The 21168-nt window shown below is 40.5% G+C and overlaps 2 protein-coding genes across 5 annotated transcripts in view; one reads left to right on the forward strand and one right to left on the reverse strand.

The window, feature by feature from the left end:
* The window catches only part of TEKT5 (tektin 5), a 31059-nt gene extending 16140 nt beyond the window's left edge, over positions 1 to 14919 (reverse strand). Inside the window, exons 1-6 of the mRNA XM_035339344.1 lie at positions 14865 to 14919; positions 11106 to 12066; positions 9810 to 9893; positions 9348 to 9418; positions 7308 to 7451; positions 3836 to 4058 (exon numbers count right to left, since the gene is read on the reverse strand). Of these exons, the coding sequence (XP_035195235.1) occupies positions 3836 to 4058; positions 7308 to 7451; positions 9348 to 9418; positions 9810 to 9893; positions 11106 to 11666 (1083 nt within the window). The 5' untranslated portion in view covers positions 11667 to 12066; positions 14865 to 14919. The remainder of the gene's footprint in view (positions 1 to 3835; positions 4059 to 7307; positions 7452 to 9347; positions 9419 to 9809; positions 9894 to 11105; positions 12067 to 14864) is intronic.
* Positions 14920 to 15093: 174 nt separating this feature from the next.
* Positions 15094 to 21168, forward strand: part of NUBP1 (nucleotide binding protein 1) — a 14156-nt gene continuing 8081 nt past the window's right edge. For 3 of the 4 annotated variants that reach the window (XR_004754578.1, XR_004754579.1, XM_035339345.1), the window contains exons 1-10: positions 15095 to 15240; positions 15317 to 15418; positions 15570 to 15706; positions 15886 to 15954; positions 16475 to 16507; positions 17263 to 17353; positions 18269 to 18423; positions 19612 to 19722; positions 19839 to 19941; positions 20648 to 20731. Coding sequence is in view for 2 of the 4 variants with exons in the window: in XM_035339345.1 (XP_035195236.1) it covers positions 15207 to 15240; positions 15317 to 15418; positions 15570 to 15706; positions 15886 to 15954; positions 16475 to 16507; positions 17263 to 17353; positions 18269 to 18423; positions 19612 to 19722; positions 19839 to 19941; positions 20648 to 20731 (919 nt within the window). In the remaining 2 variants the exon portion in view is untranslated. Of the gene's footprint in view, positions 15241 to 15316; positions 15419 to 15569; positions 15707 to 15885; positions 15955 to 16474; positions 16508 to 17262; positions 17354 to 18268; positions 18424 to 19611; positions 19723 to 19838; positions 19942 to 20647; positions 20732 to 21168 lie in introns of all 4 variants that reach the window. The other variant, XM_035339346.1, reaches the window with a different exon arrangement.

Consider the following 21168-nt stretch of genomic DNA (forward strand, 5'->3'; position numbering starts at 1 on the left):
ATGGTGAACAGAGATCTCACACTTCACTGATACACCTCTGTTCCATGTATCACTTGGTATTTCTGTTTTATCCATGACTAGACAAGATATTGTTGTCTTGTGGTCCTACCCCTCTGACAGAAACAGTCATTGCCTCCTTCTGGCATATTCCTACAACACAGAATATGTATTTAGAGTATGTGAACTGTTTTCACATAAATATTAAAAGATTCTGACAAAGGGAGTTGGGTACTAACTGTTCCTTGATGCTTCCCATCCCCGAAATGGATGCTGGCCTTCTGTCTCTACAGGCATGACCCAGGCATGTATAATGTCACCCACTTTATTTTTGGATAAATATTATTTCTTGCACTTAAGTCAAAGGCCAATTCTACTGGTGGTGGATGGAGATGCATATGTGCTTTTGCACATGTGAAGACTAACAGAGTTGTTTTTCTTCTCAGTGACAGCAAGATAGGTATATGAGTAGACATTATCATGCTGTGGCCAAGTGACATAAAACTCCTCTAATGTTGGAGATTTTATTTTTTTAACTAGCAGAAGAAAAATAAAAAGAGGTTTTCCATATGGAATGTTATTTTTTAAAATAACTCAATGAAAGGGTGGAATTAGTTTGGCTGGTATTCACCATTATATATCCCTGCAATATAAACAAAGTATGAAAAAACTCAGACTAGGAGAAACATTTTAGATACATAAATGAACAACATTTTAAGTGCAAACCACAGCATGCATCTCCACCACAGTATCAATCACAGACACTAATACAGTGTACGGATCCCAGATTTTGTAAGTTTTTATAAAAAGTTTAGTTCCAAAGGATAACAAAATGTTTCCAGAGCCAGTAGATGAAATCTACAATGTAAGACAAAAACTATTCCACCTGATCCTCTATGTTGTTAAAGAAAATGTAGTGGAACACAAGCTGAGGCATTGGGCATTTGGTTCATAATCTTAGCCAGCCGATCTTTTATGTGCAAGTGACATAACAGAAGAAAATGTGCTATTTCGATATGTGGTCATTTTTCGACCACATATTCACACAGTTTACTCTTTCGTGTATGTTTTTTTTTATTCTTTCCGTTCTGAGGGTACAGATTTTAGAAAGAAATGGTTGCAGGAGGTTCCCTGTATAGCCTTTTTGTCTGGAAAAGATCTGGCTGTTTCACAAAGCAGAAAAACATTTTTTCATTCAGAAATGGGCTCCAGACCTCATCAAATATAAAACTTCTCCTGGTTCCAAGACAGCATACCTTTTCTATGCTCATTCTTCTCTCAATTCGTGAATGTAGTCTGCTTAACTACAAGAAGAGTTTGGCAGAGGGAAGGAGGTCTCTAATAGCAGCATTTATTGCTTGAGAAGCCAGTGCAAAAACAGCCTTTGAAAGAATGATTCATTTTCTAAACACACACAAAAAAATGGAATTGTGGCACCCATTGTCTGGTTGCTATTAGACGTGAAAGGAACAGGAACCATAGTTTAGCTGCATTTGACGATTATCACATCCCAAAGGAAGAACAGAAGTGTGGTATAGTTTAAGGGAAAGCCTCGGGTACCAGCTGCACTGTTGGCTGTCTTATTAAAACACCCTAGCAGTACTTTTTTCTCTGAGTGTTACAGGCTATACTGCAAGCCAGGAGAAAGAAGAAAAGGTAGTCTGCTATGCTTAGCTATAGATGGCTGTTAAATGAGTACTCACTCCTTACTCACTTCTTCCCTCGTTTTATTTCTCTTTGCTCTTGTGCTTTTGAGGTATTGTCATTATCAAGAGAAATAGGAGGATTTATATAACCTCATGCACAGCTTAAACAGCAATGCTTTTGCTCAATAAAGCCACAGCATTTTCCTTTTCATAGTTACTCCATGCTTTTGGCTTCTGCCATGTGTAGACCTGTAGGTTGCAATCAAAAATCAAAACTAGACACCTATGTTATAATGTGGATACTGGTAGCCTAAGAAGGTCCCTTAGCCCTCTTCTGTTATCCAGAAGACCTGAGGATAACTTTTACTCAATTCCTCAGTGACAGCCTGTGGAAGCTGCATGGTGAATGAAAACAAAACCATTATCTTTCCTCCAAAATTGACAACACTGACCAGCCTGAATTATTCCTCACTAGCTTATGCAGTTTTCTTCCAGCATTTTGTTATTCTGATGTAACTACATTACTGTGGAGTTTGAGATGAAGATCTCTCTGCTATGTATGTGCTATCACTACACAACTCAGCAGTAAAAACAGCAGTTCATAGAGTGCAATTTTGTATGACATGTTTTTTATCTGTGTGTATGACACAAACTAAATATTCTTTATACAAATGTGATTACTTCAGTTTCTCCAGTTTGTTTATTATCGCAATCTAACGGTGTAGGGACACAAGTCAGTTTTTCTTCCCTTTGTACAAGTTGTCAGCAGTTAGGTTGTGTCAGCTGGACTCGGTGACCTACTGGTAGCAGGTTGATAACTCACAATGCACTTTGTGGTTCCATATGTACTCCCTGTGCTACCTTATGCTGTACATTCTTTTATAAAAGGGACACTCAAAACCATTAGAAAACGCCAACAGAACATGTGAAGCAAATATTTATAGATTAAATCCATGAGAAACTTGGATGGCCAATTCAGGGATAAAGTGCTTCTTAAAGTAAGATCCAAACCACACAAAAACTACATTCAGTATCTTTTATGCTTTATAAGCAGGAAAAAATAGAAGAAAACATTACTTTATGTTCTGTGACTTCATACATATTTAGCTAGTTAGTTTGCACCTTCCTAAGAGTCCCTAAAAATAAACTGAAAACATCTTAAACTACTTATGGCAAACAGAATGGCAGGAAAACTCTATTGTTTCCAAATGTGTATTGAAACAAACAACTGAACATGAGCCTCCTCTATAAGAGAAGGAGTCTTAATGGAAGAACTTAGTGAACCCTGAAGTCATATGAAAGTAACACAGTGAGTCTTGATAGCTTAACAAGATTTTATCTGTCAGTACAAAGGCAACACCTCTTGTTAACTTCAGACTATGTTTCAAAATTCACCTAATACGCTTCCAACATGTCACATTTTTCAGTGAAAATTGAATGAAAAGGTAATACAAGTAGGATTTAATACAGGTCTCCTTTTCCATTTCTGCTTTTTACCATGTGATAACAAAGACAGAGCAAATGTTTGCAAAATTAACTGTCTGACCCACTCAAAATATGAGACTGTCTTCAACCACAACCAGGCAAAAATTCATGTTAAAGATGTGGAAGTGTATTTATTAAAAGGTGGAGAACAACTTGGAACTTAGGTTCAAAGACAGAATAATGACATTTTGAATGTAAGTATTGCTGCTGCAAAATAAAAGTGCAAAAATTTAATCTTTATCCTCTAAAGGAGATAAGTCGTGATGTTCTTTGTGGGCCTTTTTATTTGTTTGCTTTCTAAAGTTATTTCACTGTTTAACACCCCTACCCCCCAAGTAGTTTGTGTTCTTTTCTTTGATCAGGAAATCACCAGGGAATATCCTCAATACATGGAAAAAAAAAAAAAAAATCTAAGATATTTTTCCCCACTTTGGACATGTAAGTTATAATGAACATAATCACACTGACTCTCCATATAGGACAGACATTGTGTGGTTTCTTGTAAAACTTTGTCACCTTGTCAAGTCTGATCATCTTTGAGGTAGCTCTTCTGCTGTGATTCAAATACATTGTTTGCAGAAAGGTAATGCAGCCTTGCCTTTTGGGGAGGTGCTTATTCAGGAAGAATGTAAATTCTAGAGAAGATTTCTGTGCCTTTCAGGTATAACTAAGATAATACGTAGCTGCCAACCCTTAGTGAATCTTACCTTGGCCAGTTGTGCTTGGAGTTTGTTCTTTACATCAGCTACTTCGGCAATGCGATTATTAAAGGCCAAGTTGGTGCTGACGAATTGATTCCACATCTCCTCAGATGTGCTCTCCAGTCCAACCTCTGTATCCTCACGGAGCTTGACAGAGTTGGCCCTTGCATGCTGAGAGCACCTGATATTATCTTCACTGAATTTAGCCCATGTTACAGGAACTGAAACACTAGTAAGGAAAATAAAAGTAAAGGCTTAGGTGAGCTATCTTCTATTAATTGGCAATTACACTGAGATTAAGTGTCCATCCACTGAATTGTACAAACTATGCAAGCACATACATCAGATGACTTTATGGGTTTCATATGCATTTTTTTATTTCTTCTCTGTTTCACATGATTTCATGTATAGCAAAGATTTGTTCACACTGAGATTTTGGAGAGCTGTTGCTTTTACAGAGTTCCTATGGCTTGCTTGAACATTATAGAAGAAAAAGGTTTTTTTGTTTGTTTGTTTGTTTTTGAGAATGAAAGTCTCTATTTCCTCAAAGTTGGATAATTAAATTACATTAATCCCCAGCAAAATCTTCATTTTCCAGCCAATATTTGTATAGCTGCTAAGTAAAGGTCTCACTGCCCCTGACATCAACTCCAAAGTAAGTTTATGTTTTGCTGTATATATATATAGTGATGCTTAAAAATATTTGGGGGGGGGGGGGGTGGGGAGGGGAATCAAGTATGAATGTCAGTAGTGCAGCTTCTTCCAGCCTTTAACAGACTAGGTGGTTGTCTGAGTTCATACCTGCTATATGTCAAATGAAATTTGACTGATTTCTTTGTTTCAAGTTTGAGAGTGCTTGTGGCCTTAACTGATTATTAGATTATTTAACATGATCTCCTGTCCATTGCACACCATCATAATAGATTCAAATACTGTCTACTTTCATGAGCCCAAAGCCTTTGTCCTGGGAAACTGAGTTGTATGTCACCAACTACCAGATGACATGAGAACCCAGGGAAAATGAGCAAGAAACCACAGGAGAAGGATTGTTAGGCAACGCTTCTGGTTTGCTGTCAGAGCAGCCCTGCCTCATGAGATAAGTATGACCTACACAGTAAAGCAAGTGGCTCAGGCCTCATCATCGGAATGAATGGTAGCAGGAAAACAGATGAGGCACTGACTGAACTAGGATAGGAGTAAGGAAAAAGGAATTGTCCATCACTCTCCATCTCTATCATTTGGAGTATTTTCATCCTCTTACTTTTCCATGTATTACAATGAACATTTCTGCTTTAACTTACATGGGTATTACTGTTAAATTTTCAATATCTATGCGACATACAGAAATGGCATTGCTATGGAAAAGTCTATTAATAGATAGAGAAAAACTGAATGTAGGGTTCCGGCACTGAAAATACCACCCATCAATGTTCCCTCTGCAATACCCTGTAGTCAAACAAATTTTGGGATGCTTGGTTTCATGCCCAACCTTCAATATCATAATTGGCTGAACCTAAATCCCAGAGTCAGACCTGGGAGTCTGTGGGACTCTGAACTTGTCACCTGAGCCCTCAGCTTGAAAAACGATGCAACATAAGCTACCCTCTTTGGAGTTAAATGCACCACCCCACTTAATGCATTTCTTAGCCTACTAGGTCACTCTGCCCTTCAACCAGATACATTTAGCATGTTTTATGGAAAGATACATGTGTTTTAGTTACCAAGCTGAAAGGCTGAGACAAACTTCTGCCTACTTTTAGGCTTCCTTCTCCACACAAAACTTCCTTCTAAGAACTATCCCTGTGTGTTAAACTCTGCATGGATAAGTCACCATTTTTTGAGTCTCACAATTACTTTATTTATATTTTAATTTAACACTGAGAATTAATATTAAAGGAGGAAAAAAAAAAAAAAAAAAAGCCAGTGCTTGTTTTCTCAGTGGCCCTTTTTTCAGTTTTTCATAAGGCATTCCTCTCTCTCCAAACCGAGCACTGATCTTCCTAAATCATTTAAGAAATCCTTAGTGCTACACATTCATTTAGGCAGTTGCCCTGAAAAGTTTCAGGCACCCAACATGATTTCATAGTAGAGTGCATAAATCAGTGTATTAAACCTGAGCTGACAGTGTTTACAACTACTTATCCAAATGATCTCAGTGTACTTTCTGCAGGGCATTTGTTTGTTCTTTCTTTCCTTTTATTTTTTTGGTCTTCATCTTTTTGGTCTCATGGACTCATTTTCTGATCAGAAAATTAAGTTTCAAAGAAGGTTTTCATCTTGACTATTTGAAATATTTAGTACTTAATCTGTTCTTTAACGTTGTTTTTCCAGACTAATTTATCTGGCTGGCTCTCGTGAATGACTCAGGCAGAAAACACCTGCTCTGCTCCTGAGTGCTGCAGGTATGTCTCAGTCTGCCAAATGATTTCAGTAAAATGTTAATGGAAAATGGCATTGCTTTGGATTATGGTTAGTTAGAAAGTAAAAGGGTTGTTAAATTTATCCACATGAATCTGCTTTTTTACTAGAGTTGACAAGAATACTTTTATTCATTGCTAATCCTGGAAGTAGGTAGCATTACTAGAGTCAGCAGAATGCTTGCCAAGTTTCTCTCAGATGTTCCCTTATTTCAGTAATGAATTAGGTGATCATTTAATGAAAAGCAGAATATAAGTAAACAAATAATAAGGAATTTCCCTCCTCTGTCCAACAAGACAGAGTCGCCATCATTTGAGATTGTGGAGTACATTCAGCATTCAGATACTGCTATGCTAAAGAGCAAGAAGGGAACTAGCAGGTCTTCAGCACAAAAACACTGCCCTCTATTGCAAGTTGCTTTCCCTCTGCTATTGCTTCAGGATTGGATGCAGGTGTTGATAAGGCAACTACTGATAAAGTTTTAAAACTGTTTACAATTAGGAAATTTAAATTCAGTAATACTAAACTATGCCAAATCTTTTCTGGTCATACTACTTAATACATATCTCTATATCTCGATGACCTAATTTCCAAAAGAAAATAAATATCTATATAGCCCTTGAGGTATGCTTGCACACTGTTCACCCCGTTGCACTTAACTGCACACCTTAGCTGGATTTTGCTTTGATTTGTTGTGGTTTTGAAGCCTGAAGGCCACAGATTATAAATCAATACCAAAAGGAGGTATCTGCATGAAACAGTTTGAAGGCTAGGAGTCAGCTGCAACACATTTGTAAAGGATTGTCCTCTCTGAAACATACAGCTCACTGCACGTTGAACATCATAGGTGCTGCCTGCCTGGCCTCCGGCAGCAGTTAGAAAGCAGGGAATAACTGAGGGTGATGGAGGGTTTTGCACCAAGGAAAGACAGAGGCATACAGAGAGAGAAGCCACTTCTTTATCACTTTTCACATACAAGCAAGGACTTGGGCTGCAACCAGCCTCCTGATTAGAGCAGGACACATGGAAAAAGGAGGTGACAGTGACCACTCATACTCACGTCCCATCTACTTTCTCCGCTCCGTGGTAGAAGTTGATGCTGTCTGATGTGTTCCTCAGGTTAAAGCACTTTTCATCAATAAAATGGGCAGAGTTTTTGTCAGAAAGGTCCTGCTCCAGGGCATGCTGTGCATCTCTGTTGATACTGTAAAGGGAAAGTCTTGCCTTAATCTGAACTGCCTTTAATGCTTTTGTGCTAGGTAGCTAATTGCCTTCATCAGCACCCTGCATTTTGTAGTTTGCTGGCATTTACACGGGCATGAAAATGCTTTGCACTGTAATTTAGCTAGAGGGAGCTGCTGTAGCATTCATCCCTGCTCTCCTTTTAGCCTATCGTGAGTATTCCCCAAAGAATAGCATTTAACTCGGCGCATTGAATGATGTTTGTCATTTTGATGACAGTTGACCACAGGGGTGAAAAACAACAGATAGCTGTTTTGTGGCATGAAGGAAAGCCTTGGAGCAAAAGTGAATAGGCATTCAGTAATAGCTTTCATGCTGGTTTGCTGTGAGAAAGAAAAGTGCATACCAGAGTTATAGTTTGCCATCTCTCTTGATTTGGGGGGAAAAAATGACTTAGCAGGGGAGAAATATGTTGCTCCATCAGAGCTTTCTTACCCACAAGGAATTTTTGGAATAAATCTCCTTGGCTCTTCCAAAAGCAGGGAAAGCCTGATGTGGCCTTTGGACTGTAATGGGAGTAATATGGATGAAGAAAATCAAAATGCAGCATTCCAGTGCATCAGGAAGACTTCAAACATGTTGACATTTTTTGCAAACATTGCTGTTTCCATGATGTACATGTAAATTGGCATTAGTACTAGTCTGCCTGACATGGTCACAAAATTGAATGAAAGGTAACCAGAACTGCTGTCCTAAAGAGCCAGAAAGACTTCATGCCATCAGGTACAAATTTAGCCTTTATCAGATCATATGCCTCATATGTCACAGTAGTGGGGTGAGCTGCAGGTATCACCTGACTAATGTGAGTTCTAAGCGCCATTAATAAGAGCAATAATTTACAAAGTCTGCTTAGGTCTTTTTCTCTGGTAATGTAATAAACAAGGACTTCACAATGTTATGTTCACTGTGAATACTTGACTCTCTTGAGAATCATGTCATGTCATAGAAACATTACTTTGTAAATTTCCATCAGTTCAGTGTAGTTAACAAAACAGGCTATATTCAGAATAGTCTTAACTATTATTAACTATAAAATACATATAAACATACATAAAATTAATTTAAGTCCAATCCGTAACTCAATTCATAACTTATGATGTGCATAGATTCCTGTTTCTTTTGTGAATAACAATTTTGCTTTTGAATTTAGTTTCGTAATTAAAAATAATAATAATTCCTTTATTCCCTTTTAACTTTGCTCCAGTGTGGCACACAGCAGCATTGGCATAACAAAGCTGTAATTCTGGTGCCCCTTATTTTAATTAAGTATTTCAGGTTTAACATGACTCTAAAAATTGAGTCACAGTTACCTTCGGAAACTCCAGTTGCAAATACATCTACCTCATGCTGTTTGTAAGCATGCTTCCTTCACAGTCTGTGGGATGGTAATATGGCATGGGAGTCCTGTTCTCACTTCTGTCCAGAACAGAACCCCAGGATGGCTTGTCTCATCAAACAAACTGTCATTTCTTAGCCAGGTGGTTATATGAGATTGTTCTTTATCCCTATGAATGCAACTTTTTTTTTTTTTTTTTTAAGCCAGCCAGTTGAAAAACAGATGCCCACATCTTTGTAGTGGTCTTATATGAATGAGTCTGAAGAACTGCAGATGGGAGAAATCTTTGACAGAAGATGGTAAATTGTCTTGGTTCAGTTGGTGCTTTAAATGATAGGTATTGCTCTTTTGCAGTTTAACATACTATTCTATCATTCATAAGAATTAGTAGTGGAAGGCCAGGAGCATCTAACAAGATAAGCCTCTGATTTTGCATTGGCTATTTATAGTCTTCATTAGATATCAGCTAACACTGAATTCAGCTTCCTATCTTCAAAACAGGAATTAAATGTAAAGTCTTACCCCAACTGATGATTGATTCTCTGGGCAAGTTTTGCCAATATTTCTTGACAATCCTTGAATACATCAACTTCCTAGAGTGGAAAATATTCAGTTGTCAGTGTTTTCAGCAAACTCTATTTGTTTTAGTGAATATACCTTTTTTATTCTATATTCTAGATGTTGCAACCATCTCATATATCGCATGGCCTAGAAAACAATCCTGAGATTGTTTCTGCATTGTTTTATAGCTTCAGAGAAGATAGAACCAAACAAGACCTCACATGGATGCTAGGCTATTCCTCTTGCTCTAGGAAGCTGAACAGAACAGTAGCCATAGTTTAACCCAGTTTCTTCTCCTTTCCCCTTTCAGTCTTCCAAATCAACTAAAGAAATAAAATATTTTAATTCTTTTGCTGATAAACATTTAGTTGGACTTTGGTTATTCCCTCAGTTATAAAAATAAACTAGAAAGTCCAGTCTTACCTTTATGAGGTTCTTTTCCACATCGTCATGAACCAAGTCTATGCCTTTCCGCTTCTCACGGTAGTACAAGCATTCCAGGGCAGTCTGCAAGCAAACCAAGGAACATTTCTAAGAGGCTCTGTACATTACAGAGAGTAAACACCAATCTGCAGGGGCCACTTGGCTGACACATTAAGTAATGACCAGCTATTGAGGCTGAAACAGAACAGGGAGGTAGCTTCACTGCACACAACTGATGAGTCTTGGTGGCTTGTTCTTCCTTACCTGTTAATACATATGATAGGGACTGCCAGCTGCCCTAGCTTCCATTTGATTAGCTTCACATTACTGTGCAGCAAGGCCTACATCTCAACTTGTCCCAGCTTTGATTTAGAGTGTGAATTAAAACACTTGTGTTCTACACTTATTCACAGCAAAATCCTTTAACCTCAACCTCCCCAGTCCTCCCTTACCTAGTGATGAAGTTTGGAAGTCTCATAGCTATAGTCATGAGTCCAGTTAACCTGCCTGAGCAGGCTGACTTTACTTGTAATGTCTCAGCCACTTGTTTAGAACCATAGCAGTAAATGAAACACCATCAGTTGGCACAAGGCCTTTCAATGGAAAATGTTCCCTGAATAGAAAGACTCCTCAGCCTGTCAGTCTGAATCTATGCAGATACATACAATGTCATTATTGAATACTGAATTTTGGTTATCTATTTGTACCTGTATAGAAACATTTCTGATAGAAACAGCTTTCATCTACAATATTCCAGATTTTGATAACTTTGACTCTAGTTTCTGCATGCTTTGAGTTTTTGCTAGCATCATTCATGGGCTCATACACCACCATGGCTTTCTCTGTTGCAGTTAATTTGCCATTAAGATTCTGGAAAACTTCAAGATATAACACAAATGACATGCCATCTTAAGATAAAACATTACTTTCCCTAAGCAATCACAGAAAATTCAGAGCTAGAATACAAATCAGGACACTGCAGCTCATAGGGCCATCTTCTGCTCTCCTAGAAGGTACTGAGCTGACCGGCTGGTGCCTGAGGGAGACTCAGCCTCCCGGAGCCTCAAGCAGAGAGGAGAGAAAAGAGGACATACAAGTGTCTTGATAGGTTCCTGTGTTGACTAGTACACGTAAAAACCACGGTGGCCAGGTTTCTTCCTTACTGAGAATAATGTTTGACCAAGAGCTGTCTTGATGACAACAGTGAAAGTCCTAACAGTATTCAGCAAAGAGAAAACTATTTTCTTTACCCATTCCACAATGCAGTCATGAAGTAAGTAGCTGTGTCACACCTACCTTCAGAGGTCCTTGCATTTCATCTGCAGCACATTCGAGCCGCTTCTTTGCGGTTTCCAAGGCTTGGGTCTCTCTCAGCAGACACTCTAGCTCATAAACAAGCTCAGATCTCCAGAAATCAATGTTGGAGATCCTCTCTCCCAGGTTTCTTCTACTGTCTTCTTGCATCTGATAAGTCAGTTGGTCCTTATCTTGCATCAGTCGCACTGAATCTGTGTTCAGCCTACCAGCCCAGTACCTGGAGGCTTCGGAGCCTTTTAATTGAACCATGTTTGCATGGTGCCAGTCACGAGTGCTGTAGCGGGCGTGCAGGGCTGACCGTAATGTGGGCAGAACGGTAGGCGGCCGCCTGGTAGGATTAAACAGCTCATCAGAGCCGGGAGGGACCGAAATCACTTTGTGAAGCAGACTGGGCCTCCAGGAGCTGAGGTGGCGGTAGCCCGGTAGGTAGTAGGACTGGTAGGTGTCCTTGGTGGTGCTGGTGGGGGCCGGGTCTGGGAACAGGCAGCTCTTCTTCGTGCCGCAGTAGCTGGCTACCTGCGTGGTCCCCAGAAACTCCATCCCGCACGGGGCTCAGGCAGCCACCCTCAGGCTGTCCCCAAATGGTGGGCTGCTTCTCAGGGCTGTCCCCATCTGGTGCCGTTCCCTGGACCACCCAACACCTTGTGACACAGCAGTGGTGTCACAGGGTTCCGAGGGCCTCCACACCTCCCAGTGTTCTCCTGCCATCCTGTAGGAATATTTGGCAAAGAGGGATTTGCTGAAGGCTCATTCCAGATGGGCCTCTGGGCTTGCCTTCACAGAGCTTGCCTCAGTGAAATGACATTTCAGTTTTACTTCCTAGTGGTTTGCAGCTATCCGTCACTCATGGCAGCAGGGACAAGCCTTCTGAACCAAAACACATTCTCTGGGTGTTGTCTCTCATGACCTTCTAGTGATGTCTGCAGATGGTTTGGTCCATCTGCAACCAAAAAGCACATATAAATATCTTGGGCTTTGCTATTCCCTTCAACTGTATTCATTTTCCATACGTACAGAAGCTGGAGAGCCCTTCTTCTGATGATTTTTCTCATATTATAAATGTTATGTAACTTGTCAGAGAAACTAGTTTTCTAATTTTTCCTTTCAGGCTTCTGGTCTGTTTTGCGAAGAAATCCAGTGCTCTAAGACTGCATTGTCACCCATCTTCTATGCCAAGAATTTTGAACATAAATAATGATTTGCAATTAGGCACTGTATTTCACTATCTTAAGAGTCCTTCAAACAGCACAGCTTTCTTCTAGGTCAAAGGCAAAACAGTTGCTGTCATTTCTCCTTCTCCAGATACATAACTATGAAACAGCTGGCTACATTTTTTTTTTTTTTAGAATGTGGGAAAATACAATATATATGTATTTATATGTATTACATTGCAGCATATCTTGTCTCAGAAAGCTAGCACGGCATTACACCTTAGCTAAAAAACTGTAGAGGTGATTTCAAGTAAGTGGTCATTGTAAGTTAAATATATCTTCTCATGAAGTTTAAAATACATACAAATGTAAGTGCTAACTGTAGGGAGGTGAGATTTAAGCAGCAGAACCTCACAGCCTGGCTGGGCCCTGCATCAGTGAGCGTTAGCAGGACAGGATTGATACAGAAATGCTCATATGTAAAAAACTTTCCTCTTGCAATAATGGATGGAAATAATTCTCAGCAGCTGCCCAGGAGGGTGAAGTTAATCCTGAGCATGAGAGACTGCAAGAGCACTGGCAGAGTTCAGCACTGAGTTCAACCTGACTCAAACTCTCTAAAGCCTATCTGTTGCCCAGTGCAATTTCTTTTTCTGGGGAGTACTATTTTATAATCTTGAGAACAGGGAATGGTCTGTTGGCCCCAAAAGAAAAAAGATTTGAACATGTTCCTCATTTTAAAATGTGGAAAGTTCTGCTGACATCAGTGAATCTAATCCATATGTTTGAAAGGCAGCACAGACCTAAAGTGCTCTGTTGAGCTGTGATCTAAACCAAGCCAACTTTTTCAGAGGGAAGTCCAGGTTCTCCCAGTCCAGACATTTGAATTTGCTTAAACACTTGGATCCATTTCCTCGTAACATTTTTGTCATTAGTTTCCCATACGAGATAATTACAGAGCAGTAAATACAGAAGAAGTTCTGCACGCATCAAGTTGTGATGAGCATTTACCTGAGTAAGTATCCCTGAAAGGGAAAATGTGTAACAGACTGTTTAGTAATAACTGGAACCAGATGCCAAACTCCACAAATACCTTAACTTAAACGTACTTTAAAACCTTTTTGCTAGTTTATATTATCTGTAGGTGGACAGTTATTTGGAATGGTGATTTGTTGTTGTTGCTTATTTTTTCCCAGAATGTTCTTTCCAAAAAACTTTCAGTTGTCAAAGTGACGACTTCATAAAGAGGTAACTTTGCAGTATTTTTCTAACAAAAGGACCAGTTTGCTGGTACCTTCCCAGCTATTACCAGATGCTTTTTTCTATATACTATTTTTCTAAGGTGAGACCACCTCAAATGTTAACCATTGTATGTTAAAATAATGAAGTTTACTCAAATACTTGAGACTCCAGACTGTGTTCAGATCAGAAAAAGTCAATTTTTACAGAACCTTCAACCAAAACAATGGAAGGAGGCTTTGTGAGCAGGAAGTGTGGTGATTTACTCACAGTTCCTGAAAAACCACTTCACAGACGTTTAAAATGGAAATTGTCAGCTTCATCACGGGAGCAAGCAACACTTTATGGAAAGTAACCATACAGTAACCATAAGACTGTTTCTAGGCTTACAGTTGTTACATGCATTTCCACAAAGAAAACTGAAAACTTCTTTAAAGGGCATGTATGTATTCTGTGCATTTTTCCAAGCAAATTGGCTTCACTATTTAAAGTCTTATTCAAAAGGTTTAACTTGTGCAAAACCATAGATTTTACTCACTTTGCTACTTTCAGATGGCTGCTGCTGCATCTACAATGGCTGGGGCTCTGCAATGTTATAAGTTTTAGTTATAATGTTATAATGTTATAATGTTTTAGTTATAATAGCATTGCAAGAACTGTGTACATAGGTAATGGAAAAACAATGAAGGGAAGGTAAAAAGATTGTCAAAGAAACATTTTCCTTCTCGTGAGACTAAAAATGGTTCTGTTGTTTAATGTTCATGTCTGTTCAGATCGCAAGCCCTTGGGGGCAGGAATTGTTTTTTGCTGAATGCAAATCACCCTGTTAGGGATTCTCTCGTGGTATCCGCAGGGGACTCAGCTTTACAGCTGCAGTTTCCACAACTTTTAGGCAGGTGAAGTGTTGGTTTATCGTGGGTTGATGAGCAGCACAAGGAATAGTCACCACTGCTTGAAGGCTGCACTCCGACACTATAGTTTTGACCTTATGTGGCTGGACCACGCTGGGAAACACCTGGGGGAGGTGGACAGGGGCAGCGGTGACGATAAGGGGGGCCAGTGGTCATGATCAGGTGCTGGTAACAAGGCCCAGACTGCACCACAGACAGGTGCACGCTTCCTTGATTTAGGCATTTAGTAACCTTTAATTATAAACACAGTGGTTATCTGACTGCTAGAAGCTGATTGGCCAAAACGAGGTAGAAAAATTTTGCAAATGAATGCGCCCATTAAATTAACGGGAATGAACTATGTAACAGCAAGGAACGCAAATAAACATATTCAGAACTGGTATGAAATATGGCAATGGCATTACTTTATTGAAGCGATAATCTCAGAGCTGTATAACCTCAGAGAGAGGAAAGCAATGGTGCATTTATTGCCGCGTAACGCCTCCTCCTCGCTGCACGGTGCCGGCAGCAGCACCTCCCCCTTCGGAGCGCGGCTCCTCCGGGACACGAGCGGCGCCAGGCAGGTGGCAGCGGGGCGCCGGGCTCCCTTTGGGGCCCTGCGGGCGGCCACCGGGGGCTCCAGCACGGAGCGCGGTGCCCCTGACCGCGGCTGACCCTTAGGGTCTCGTGCCCTCAGACCCGCGCCTCCTCTCAGGGGCTCAGCTCCGCCCTCCCCAGCATGCGCCCCGCCGCAGCACCGCCCCTGCGGCGCCCGGCGGATGTGACGCGCAGTGGGCGCCATGGCGGACGCGGCGGGCGGGCTGCAGCCGGAGGGTGAGGGGCGCGGCGGGTGGGCTGGGGCTGTGACCGCCGCCGGTGCCCGCGCCCCAGCTCTCCTTGTCCGTTGCAGACTGCCCGGGGACCGGCAGCGCCCAGGCGGGCCGGGCCGCCGCCTGCCAGGGATGCCCCAACCAGAAGCTGTGCGCTGCGGGCGCCGCCGGCCCGGATCCGGGTGAGGGGGGCCCTGAGGGGGCGGGGGGCGGGGCTGGGCCGGGCGGGGGGCGGGGCTGGGCCGGGCGGGGGGCGGGGCTGGGCCGGGCGGGGGGCGGGGCTAACGGGGGGCGGGGGCAGTAGTGGCTGACCGCGGCCGTGCCGCCCCGCAGCGGAGGCGGCGGCGCTGCGGGAGCGGTTGCGGTGTGTGAAGCACGTGGTGCTGGTGCTGTCTGGCAAGGGCGGCGTGGGCAAGAGCACCTTCAGCGCCCTCCTGGCCCACGGGCTGGCGGCGGACGAGAACAAGCAGGTGGGTGGCGCTGGGCTCCCCCGAGCTGCAGGTAGGGCTGTGACTGCCCCGGCCCCTGCCGCTTCTCCCCGGGGCTCTGACCGTGCCCGCTGCGCTGAGGTTTCCCCGACCCGGCCCGGCCCTCGGAAGCGGCCCCGTGCCAGCTCCTTCCCAGCAGGCTGCGGTGCTTTGTTTTCCAGGTCGCTCTGCTGGACATAGACATCTGTGGGCCGTCGATCCCGAAGATGCTGGGTCTGGAAGGAGAGCAGGTATACTCGCATTGCTTCTGTAGGGAGAGCTCAAACATCTGGTTTAAAAGCATTCCCATTTTTTCATCCATGTTTCAGTTTTACATAGATTGAAGGCTTAACGTTTACTGGGAAATGTGTGACAGTGGGCAGGGAAATGAGATGAGATGGGTGAGTTTGGCATGATTTAGTTTGTGAATGAGTTGTCTGCTTTTCAGTTCTGTAAACCAGCTTTTGCTCCATATCTACCACATATCCATGAGCAGTTAACTTCAGTAATGTAGGCCTGATGCCCTTTACCAACCTGGAATATTTCATATAAATATATAAAATCACGGGAATTTTCTGCAGAAGAGTTAAGCAGTTCATTTACTAATGGAGATCTGGCCTTTCTGCACTGTTTAATTCAGCTGTTCCAATGAAGTGGCATTGCTCCCATGGGGAGGATATCTGTTTATCCAGTTTTGACTTAGGTTCATCCTCTTTGTAACTTCTGCATTTTTTTCTAATGTAGCTTTCTATGTATCACTTCAATTTTCAGGTTCATCAGAGTGGATCTGGATGGTCACCAGTGGTAAGTTGGTGCAGCTGTTCCAAAATGAGTTTGCCCTGTGGATTTGCACTGTATTCTAAGGAGTGAAAGGACGGGGAGAAGCAGAGGATACTTATTCTGTTAATTCTTTTCTTAATTACATATGCAGATTCTAAAAAATCTGGCTATATGCTATAAAGATCAGTGTTAAATTTCTTTTGTTAATCATAATAATACTGTATTTTTAAAATAGCTTTATTACTGTATTTCTGTTGCTTATTGGCTTTTCTGTTATGCTATTGGCGATAAATATTGGTTACTTGATATTAGTATTTGACTGTTAACGCAGCTATACAGCATGCCAATCTTTCAGCAATGGACAGAAAGTATCTTACAGCCCCCCAAAAAATCATTAATCTTTGCAAAATGCAGGGAAAGTGCCAGGTGTGGTGGTTTGTTGGTTTCTAAAGACCACATTCAGTATGTGGCCTGCTAAAAAGACAGCTTGATGCTCAGAGTGAGAGCTGCTTTTATCCTTACACTGCTCCCAGGGATTCCATCAAACGCTGTAAAACTAGTTTTTTGTCAATCTATGAATGTAGTTGGTGAGAGTTGCAGAAAAACCCACACAGTCTTTAAAGCCGTTTGTTAAAAGGGTAGAATAAGGTTCTCTGCCTTTTGTTTTTTAATGTCTTTCTCCCCCCTTAAACTGCTTTTTCTAATAAGACTGTTTAGACTTGGTTTCCCTGCTCTTTCTCTACTGTTGGTATTCTCTACCAAGTTTCTCTCCTCTTTAGTATGTTGAAGAAAACTTAGGTGTCATGTCAGTGGGGTTCTTGCTCAGTAGTTCTGATGATGCTGTCATCTGGAGAGGACCAAAAAAAAATGGTATGTATAAAGCGTTTTCAGCAATAATTTATGTGGTTAAAAGACCGAATATCAGATGATGAACTTACTTGTCAAATAGCATAATATAGCAAGCTACAGCAAAAGAAAAAGCAATAAATAATTCAGTTATATCAGTGGGTAATGTTGTTTCATGGTTTTGTAAATTTTAGTACCTTCTAACTTCATCAAATGAATATGTTCAGCTTAAAAAAGTAGGTCATAGAAGGTCTGAGCTCATTATGAATCTGTAGTAACAGAGACCGATTTTAGTTTTGCGAAGGAAATTATTTTTATAAGTCCTACTTCTAGTTGCTTTTTCCTCTCAAGACAATGAATGATAGGAACAGAATCTAATTGTTGAAACAATTGTAAAATGATTGACAAGAAGGTAAAACCAAATGAAAACAAATGGAACGCTTTGCTGAAATTTACTCAAACTGCACTAATAATAAATTCTGTAATGGTCCAGGAATCCTCAACCTCAGATGCTTTAGTTGTGGTGCGATAAATTACAAAATACATTGACTGAGAAGATTTATTTCAAAATTGGAAATGTAGAGAAGTGTTTTTTTTTTGTGTGTGATGTTCACTACATATGCAGATCTGCATCACTCTGAAGACAAATGTACAGCTCCAAGCCATTTTATTTTCTTGTCATATGTAAAGGTAACTAAGTAACCTTTAACTAAGTAGATTAGTTTGTGTCAGTTTTTGCATGGGCTTTTTTTTTTTTTTAAGCTTTGGCAAACTAAGCATTTCTGTATTTAAATTGGCTATAGTCAGAAGAATCTGAATACCTAGATTCTAAAACTTGAAGTAGACTCTAAACCTTGAAATATATAAAATTTGGTGTTTGTCTTTTTTATTATTATTATCTTTTTCTTCCTCATTGCACATTCTAATCCTTTCTTTTAGGGCTGATCAAGCAATTTCTTCGTGATGTGGACTGGGGTGAAATTGACTACCTGATAATTGATACACCTCCAGGAACATCAGACGAACACTTGTCTATTGTGCAGTATCTCCATGCATTGCATGTAGATGGCGCTGTCATAATCACTACCCCTCAGGTAAGAGAACTTAATTTCCATTGATTGAAACATCATGGCAGTTCCTTGATTTAGAATCTGTATTTAACTTCAGAGAAAGGATGGTACAAAATCTGAGGGAATGGACTGACCTGGTGCCTACAGGTGGCTGCTTTATGTGTTAGACCCCGTACTCCACTGAGCCATCCATCTGAATGAGCCACTAAACCACAGATCTGTTCACTATCAAAAGCTGTTGTGAAGTGAAATGCAGTATTTCACTTCCTTGAGATTAGAGTTGGCATACCTGGGAATTCGTAATTTACTCACCAATAGCTTAATGTACAGAAGTCAGAATGCTTATAAACAGTGCACATCTTATCACTTAAATACTAAATACTGACTTGAGAGTGCACAAAGTGCTGCTTCCAGACTGCACAGTACTAGGCCTTTGCATATGTCAGAGGGAGTAGAGGAAAGTCACGCAGACTTAGAATCACATGGAAAACTTGACTTGCATATGGAAAGTAGGCACATTTCTGTGATGCATGTTCTTAAAAGAAAAATCTGACCATGGAGAGCTGCAAATTAAAAGATAACGAATTCAAACATAGGTTTTAATCCCTGGTTTGGAAAGAAACAGGAGACAGCTAGCAGAGAACACCAAGTATTTTCAAAACACTTGAAAGAATATAAAATGTAAAGGAAATGGAATGCTTAGGACGATACCAGATAGGTGTTGAGGAAAGGAGAAGGAAAAAGGAGAACTAAATGAGGTCAAGCATATATGCAAAAACTCTGAGGGGATGATAAGCTATTTAAAATGTAACTTGAAAAAAGGAAGTGTAAGCCTAGTGGTTCTTGTCTTTTTCTGCTGTTGACAATGCCAAGGATCTTTCTGTAAACTGAACATGTGAGAAAGTTCCAATTTAAAGAACCAGTGATTCGAGATGAATATGAGAGATAAAACATAGGTATGGCTGAATCTATACTAGAGTCAAGTTGGCTTCCAAAATAAAACCACGATCAGTAGGCTAGAACAGTTTTACCCTGTTGTACTGTTATTCAGAGATTATTTTTTTTTGCTGGACAACATAGTACAGGTTTACGTTCTTCAAAATATGAAGAGACAGTAATAATTGATTATAAATTTTAACAGCTCTAAGGATTAACTTAGCTTCAGCATCAAAATATTACAGTCAAAGTAGCAGTGTTTTCTAATATTTGTAGGAAGTATCACTTCAGGATGTTCGGAAGGAGATCAACTTCTGTCATAAAGTGAAACTGCCAATCATAGGTGTTGTGGAAAATATGAGTGGCTTTGTATGTCCAAAATGTAAGGTAAGGTTAGCTTTATCTTACAGCACTTCTTTATCTTGATGCTGTTTCCATATAAAACATTTCACCAAAAATGCCATGTTCTCTGAATTGCAGTATTTTAACTCATGCTTTCCTAGAATGAATCTCAGATCTTTCCCCCGACTACTGGAGGTGCAGAGAAAATGTGCCAGAACTTAAACGTTTCCCTCCTGGGTAAAGTGCCTCTAGATCCTCAAATAGGTAAAGTTACTGTGTTGCACTGCATTTAAAACAAGTTGTTCATCTTGTGCTGAATTTATTACTGGAAAGCCTGACTTAGACACTTGTAAATCAGAACGTTAAACATGTCGTCTCTTGGGTAAATAGCTGCTTTCAGATAGAATGTTTATTTGAATCAAAAGTTACTGGAAGTGCGACACAGCATGGTGTGAAAAGAGAAAAGTGCTAGAATAAGTTACTTAACCTGAAATTTCATCTTGATAAAGATTATATCGTATATCTTTTCAGCTGTATAATTGTATTCCAAGTACACTGTGTTTTTCTCTTCAGTGTAATTATGTTGAAGTGCAGAATTAATAAATTCGTAACTACTACCAAGAATAACATCTTGTAAATATTACACAGTAAAATTAGTGCTTTACCCACGGGTACTGGCATGATTCAAATTCTCTTGTGGATTGTGGAATGGCTTGGTTCTTCACCCACCACCTATTAGAAATTAATGCTTGATTTAATGGCGTAAGGAATAGATCAGTACTTCCAAAATAACGACTGAAATTTTCTATTGATAGTGTTCCTTTGTAAAGCTAAGCCATTATATTACTGACTTAAAAGGAATGGATCAAGTGGCTTATTGGAAGGGTATAATATCTAGTGGGATGAAGTTTAAAGTAAGTTATTTTTTAATTTTTCTCTTGGTATGTTTTCATGTTTTTCCCTGTCCTAGGAAAAAGTTGTGACAAAGGTCAGTCTTTCTTGTCTGAAGCACCTGAGTCTCCAGCTACATCATCTTACAGGAACATCATTCAGAGTAAGTCTGGAAATCTCTGTGCAGGTGAATCCTTTCCATTCTGAGTGTTTCCTTTGGCAATGCATTAAAGGTGCTAAACAAAATTGTTACTCTGACACATACAATTAAAACAAGCACAGTACATATGTATAGTAATTCTGAAAGTAACATACACAAGTGCAATGCTTACTTTTGTTCATCAGTTATGATAGGCTTATAAAGCAATAACTAAATTGTATTTAATAACCAGTTTCGATGTTTAGTGTTAGTCATTAATTTTCATAAAAGATGTGTATATGCTCGCTCTCAAACAATTCTTCAGCAGGCCGGTTGAGGGGAGCTTATTGAGGTAAGATACAGCTGGCTAACTATTGCCTTCACTCTGATTGTAATTACACCCATCCCCACCAGCCAGGGCGTGAGAAGGCGGGGGGGGGGGGGGGGGGGGGGGGGGGGGG

This window comes from Oxyura jamaicensis, chromosome 14 (assembly GCF_011077185.1).
Source record: "Oxyura jamaicensis isolate SHBP4307 breed ruddy duck chromosome 14, BPBGC_Ojam_1.0, whole genome shotgun sequence".
Classification (NCBI taxonomy): Eukaryota; Metazoa; Chordata; class Aves; order Anseriformes; family Anatidae; genus Oxyura; species Oxyura jamaicensis.